Consider the following 6,000-nt stretch of genomic DNA (forward strand, 5'->3'; position numbering starts at 1 on the left):
AAGAAGTGTGTGTCAGTTACACAGCGTTCCTCCTTCTGTAGCAACAAACCTCGGACCTGAATAATAGAATACAGAGCGCTGCTATTTCGTTCTGTCTCTGGGTCATTACTGCATCATTACGTTTCCCCCAAACACCGCGCCTGAGAGTGGGCGCAGCCGTTTGGAACGCTTCATCTTCCTGCTCCCCCGCTGACTCGCTGCCTGCCTGCCACGTCCCTCTGCACACCCCCGCCGCCGCAGAGAGAGAGGAGAGGGGGGGAGGCAGACACAGGGGAGGCTTGTTTTGGGTGGGGGGAGGGGGGAGGGGGGGGTTGATCAGATGTCTTTGGCCTGACTTATCCAGAGAGAAGCAGTTGACCGAGCGAGCGCTCTCCTCCCATGTCCCACTTCACACCTCCACACCTGGCGAGGGTCTGGCTTGGAGGTGAAGAGCCTTCAAGTGGCGGCGGTGTTTGGAAGAGTTGGCGAGTGTCCCTCTCTCCCTCTCTCAAAGCCTGTGGAGGGACTGGAGCCCGTGACCTTCTCTCTTTACTCACCCGCCCGTTTGAACAACCTTTAGTTAAGACGGCGCGGCTGCTCTGCTGTTGCGTGTTTGAGTTTCATATCAGACATTGTGAGGATTTACACGCGTGCACGTTTGAAGGTGTCTCTGTTCACGAGTGCCAATGTGTGTGTGTGTGTGTGTGTGTCAGACAGACCTAAATTCTCTCTCTCTCTCTCTCTCCACTCTCCCGGCAGTGACAAAGACGGTGTGTGCAGAGCAGTGTGACGGTCGATGCTTCGGGCCTTACGTCAGCGACTGCTGCCACCGCGAATGTGCCGGCGGCTGCTCGGGCCCCAAGGACACGGACTGCTTCGTATGTTCACTTTGTACTCACTCATCCACTTATACACACACACACACACACACACACACACACACACAGAGATAAGGCAGGCACACGCACACACACATCTCTCAGCCCCGTCCCCTTCCCCGTCCCGTCACGTGTCCCCCCAAAAAAAGATGATCCTCTTTTTGTTTACCGGTTGATAAATTATTTGTCATTTTACGGGGCAGTAAAAGTCTTCAGCCGTTGCTTCTCCTCGCAGGACAAATTGGTGATTCAGTGTTCCAATTAATATCCCCTTTATCTCCTTGACGTCCTCCAGTTTCAGGCGGGAGCGCGCCCCCACGGTGCGGCACACACACACACACGCTCGTCCCTGCCCGGGCGATATTGTAGTTGTAATTCAAAGAACGACGCGTCCAATTCAATTACCGCTGTTTCAGCCCCGTGGACGCGGGCGACAAAACACTTAAGGGCTTTATGGGAAAAACATTTCACCATTTACATCGCGGGCTGTGGATCAATGGCTCCAATTTCTCCCCCATTTGCCGTTCAAAGAGACGAGGGACGGTCGCGTGATTCGCACGTCGCCAACCGGAGTAAAAATGAGATGCGGCTGTAATACTCTCTCACTCACGCTGACTTATGTGGGAAAATTACAGCCACTCTCTACACACACACACACACACACACACACCTACCCTCCCACCCGCTGGAGGACCTCTGACTGACTCTGTCTCTGTTCAATCTCCAGGCCTGCACCAATTTCAACGACAGCGGAGCGTGTGTGACCCAGTGCCCTCAGCCCTTTGTGTACAACCCCACCTCCTTCCAGCTGGAGTACAACCCCCGGGCCAAGTACACCTACGGGGCCTTCTGCGTCAAGAAATGTCCCCGTAAGTCCTCCGCACCGGCACGTACATCATCACCCGGCGCCCAGCGAGCGGCTCACACCCGGAACCGCCGCAGTAAAAGCGCACAGATGCTCCTGATAATGCTCATAATGAAGTTATATTGACGTCTACGCACTGCTGCCCGTTTGTAAAGTGTGCGTCTGTTTGGAACGGGACTCCAGGCCGTAATTGCAAGTGCAGATAAATGACTGGAACATAAATAACTTAGCGTATCTCAATCAACTAGTTGCCGCACCATCTGCCGGGGCTTTTACGGCAACAGAGCAGATCAGGGGTCCAGGGGTACGGCGGTGATCAGGCAAACATGAGACAGAAACGTGGCCAAAGAGTCCCAAACGCTTCTTTGATTCATTTCTCTTCTCCCCAGCAGTAAAGGCACCAGATCATTAGTTTAGATCATTAAACAAACGTGATTAAAATGCAATTCATTCCTCTCAGACTGAGGCGGAGGTCTTCACTCTCAAACACCTCCTCTCATCTCCACAGATAACTTTGTGGTGGACCACAGCTCCTGTGTGAGGGCCTGTCCCAGCAACAAGATGGAGGTGGAGGAGAACCGCATCAAGATGTGCATCCCCTGCACCGACATCTGCCCCAAAGGTACCACACCTCAGGGGGCTCATCTGGATGTTGATCGCTCCTTCAAATGCTCCTGAGGAGAATCCTCCTGCTCGGTTCTGAGGGAACTAAAGCGAGATGATGCTCCTTTTAAGGCTACGCTCGATTTAATGATGCCTGTTTCTACGCCACTACACTTAAATGAAGTAAACTCTTTAATGTTGTCTATCCTCTGCTGCATTTTGCCGTTTGAAGCGTTCCTCACCACAGGAAGAACAGCGCCCCCCAGCAGCATGAAACAGAGGCTTTGTGGTAGAACTATAGAGCTTGTAGTTGTAATTTAAAGTGCTGGTTTGCTGGACGTCTTCCAGTATATTTACATTTTTTAAATTGGCGTTAAAGATGTTAAAGGTGTTTATTTAGTCTCCTGTGCATTTCCTCCCTCCAGAGACAGACAGACAGACAGACAGACAGACAGACAGACAGCAGCCCGTCTGCTAATCCACCTGAAATTCGCCCTAAAACAAGACATTCCTCACACACCTGCTCGGTCTCAGCCAGTCACACGGAGTCAAAGCGTAATGGCGAAGGCGTTCTAATGTGACACGAGGCAGACAGTCTACACGGGGTTTGGTGCTTTATCTCTCTTTCCATCTGCTCAATAGAAGACAATAGTGCTCCTCTTCTTCTTCTTCCTCTTCTTCAGACCGGGTGTATCGGCTGCGGCGGGCATCGATTGGCTAATCTCTTGATTACATCGTCACGCAGCAGGGAGGGGTTAATGAGGGATAGCCCAAGGAACTATGGGAAATGATAACAAATTAACATTTCAGATGTGGAATTGGCCGATATAAATCACTATCAAAAACTGGTTACACCACTTAATGCCAGGCTTATTCATCATCACACACACACACACACACACACACACACACCCCGCCTGTGTCACACACACTTGGCTCACTGTGGCCCGCTGGTGTAATTAATGCAGATGTAATGGATTCATTAGATGGAGGAATTGGCTGTGGATCGGCCCGAGCTTTCCTGAGTCATCAAAAGAACAGACACACAACACACACCACACACAACACACACACACTTTACCGCAGAAGGAGCGCTGTTAGGAAACAGGGGAGTTTAGTCATGAAAGATTAGAACTCAGTGATTTCTCGGTGTGTTCACGTGTGTGTGTGTGTGTGTGTGTGTGTGTGTGTGTGTGTGTGTGTGTGTGTGTGTGTTGTCAGTGTGTGACGGCATCGGCACAGGCAGCCTGCAGACGGCTCAGACGGTGGACGCCAGCAACATTGAGAAATTTGTCAACTGCACCAAAATCAACGGCAACCTCATCTTCCTCATCACCGGCATCAAAGGGTGAGTGACAGCTCCACATCTGGAGACCATCAGCACTTAGCTTTAATGTGGAATCCTGCCGAGCTTTACACTTCTTTTTTTTAAAAAACGATTATTAGTAATTTATTCCACAAAATGAGTTTATTTTACAAACAGGACTGTGTGTGCGTGTGTGTGTGTGTGTGTGTGTGTGTGTGTGTGTGTGTGTGTGTGTGTGTGTGTGTGTGTGTGTGTGTGTGTGTGTGTGTGTGTGTATTTAAAGTATTAAATCATGTGGCACTGCATCATTACGTGAGTCTTCTTGTTGTTGTTGTGTTTCTCAGCGATGTGTATCACAGCATCGGACCTCTGGACCCCGAGCGTCTCAACGTCTTCCGCACTGTGAGGGAGATCACAGGTGAGAGCGGCAAAAGTGACTGAGCAAAACAATATTATTATTTTATATATATCTCTGTATATATTCTGTGTGTGTGTGTGTGTGTTTGTGTGTGTAAGGGGGAGTGTGATGTGATCTCTCAAAGGTTTAAGAGGAAAAGTGGAAACTCTGAACGGTGCTTTAGTGCACACACACTTAACCATAGCTGCATCTGGCATACGGGTGTGTGTGTGTGTGTGTGTGTGTGTGTGTGTGTGTTTATTCATTAGCTATTAAAAGCCTTAGGGATGAGCTATATCCAGTATACAAACCCTTTCGTCATATTAAACTGCGACTTGCAGTTAAGCCAAGCAGCTAATGGAGTGAAACTGCATTTTCATAATGAAAACCCCGGCTATGAGGAAGAGCAATGGCCGCTCTATGGCCGCTCTATGGCAGCCGTTCCCTGCTCCGCTCCTTTAATGTCATTTCCCACACACACACACCCGCTGATTTGATCTAATCTGTCATTAAAGGCGAGTGCAGCCATAGCGCTGAATATGAAACCCCGTTCTTTTAATTAGGGTCTCTCGTCTCCTGGCTGCAGATTTCCCACAAAGCAATGGGCTCGGTGATCACGAGCTGCTGTGCGTCTTCGTTTGGGTGGTGTGGACAGAAGGAGTGTGTGTGATTCTCAAGATTGCGTGCCTTCATCACAGACGGCTCTCTCTCTCTCTGCTCTCTCTCTCTCTCTCTCTCTCTCTCTCTCTCTTCTCTCTCCTCTGTTCTCACTCTCAGCTCCCTTCTTTAGCTCTGTACTTACATCTCTTCTTTGTGTTCCCTTTTTATTCAGGTTACCTCAACGTCCAGTCCTGGCCTGAAAACATGACTGATCTGGGGGTGTTCTCCAACCTGGCAACCATCGGAGGCAGAACCCTCTACAGGTACTTGGATGTATTTGGATGTTTACATTAGGATGTGTGTACGATTGAACATTTAAGCTCTGCGTCTCAACAATCCAGATCAGCTTTATTTGATTTGATTAAATTTTTGTACCTTTTTTCTGTGGAAACGTTACAATCTTGGTACAAATGTCACTAAATCTCTCGGTGGCAAAAGAGGAGCTAAATTCAAGGGGAAGCAAATAGTGTGATGACCTTTAGACTCTTTAGGTCCTTTGAAGGCGTTTGATCCGCGCCGTTAGATTCTAATGAATGCGTGTCTAGGTCGGTAAAAGGTAAAAGGCCGACTTGTAAGCAGGCGACTCGGTCTTTGCTTTGCATTCCAGCCTCGCCTCGTGCTTCCGATGCGAGGAGTTTGCGCTAATTAGCCGTTGTTCCGCGCCGAAGCTCTTTGAAGCGTCAGCCGCCGTGCCGCTTTGATTAGCAGCGTCTTGATGTGTTTTGCTTACGAGCGGCAGATCTCAGGGACGCAGCCTTGTTTTCTGAACGCCGCCGTCGAATGCGCGTTCCGTTCAAATAGCCTTTTTTTCTTCTTACACCCCCCTTCTCTCCATCATCCCCTTCCCTCCTGCAGTGGAAGCGGCATTTCTCTATTGATCCTGAAGCAGCGTTGGATCTCCTCCCTCCACTTCCAGTCGCTGGATGAGATCAGCGCCGGCAACGTCTACATCTTCAACAACAGCCGCCTGTGCTTCTACAACACCGTCAACTGGACGTCCCTGTTCCGGACGTCCAGCCAAAAAGTTCTCGTCCGCAACAACCGGCAGCCCAAGGAGTGCAGTGAGTGAATGCAGTGACGTGTGTGTCTGACCACTAGAGGGTAGAAAAGTCCTCATAGCCCTCATATTTGTTCTTTCCGGCAAGTGCAGCAGACACAGAGCAACAGGAGCATCCCATTGGATTGGTTAGCTTTGTCTACAGGAAGTGTATTAACATTGGGTTTTGATGCAAGGAGAGACAATTTTCCTTTGTCCACATCCGACATATTGCCACACACACAGCTTTCACGCCACACGGATCAATCACAAACT

The 6,000-nt window shown here is 49.7% G+C and overlaps 1 protein-coding gene across 1 annotated transcript in view; it reads left to right on the plus strand.

Annotated features, from left to right (window-relative positions):
• The window catches only part of LOC143015708 (receptor tyrosine-protein kinase erbB-4-like), a 162,281-nt gene that overhangs the window by 113,041 nt on the left and 43,240 nt on the right, over nt 1-6,000 (plus strand). Inside the window, exons 6-12 of the mRNA XM_076169763.1 lie at nt 739-857; nt 1,585-1,726; nt 2,231-2,344; nt 3,547-3,673; nt 3,976-4,049; nt 4,861-4,951; nt 5,544-5,749. Of these exons, the coding sequence (XP_076025878.1) occupies nt 739-857; nt 1,585-1,726; nt 2,231-2,344; nt 3,547-3,673; nt 3,976-4,049; nt 4,861-4,951; nt 5,544-5,749 (873 nt within the window). The remainder of the gene's footprint in view (nt 1-738; nt 858-1,584; nt 1,727-2,230; nt 2,345-3,546; nt 3,674-3,975; nt 4,050-4,860; nt 4,952-5,543; nt 5,750-6,000) is intronic.

Source organism: Genypterus blacodes, unplaced genomic scaffold (assembly GCF_046128005.1).
Source record: "Genypterus blacodes isolate CSIRO-AG114 ecotype Tasmania unplaced genomic scaffold, CSIRO-AGI_Gbla_v1 ptg000212l_1, whole genome shotgun sequence".
NCBI classification, from domain to species: domain Eukaryota; kingdom Metazoa; phylum Chordata; class Actinopteri; order Ophidiiformes; family Ophidiidae; genus Genypterus; species Genypterus blacodes.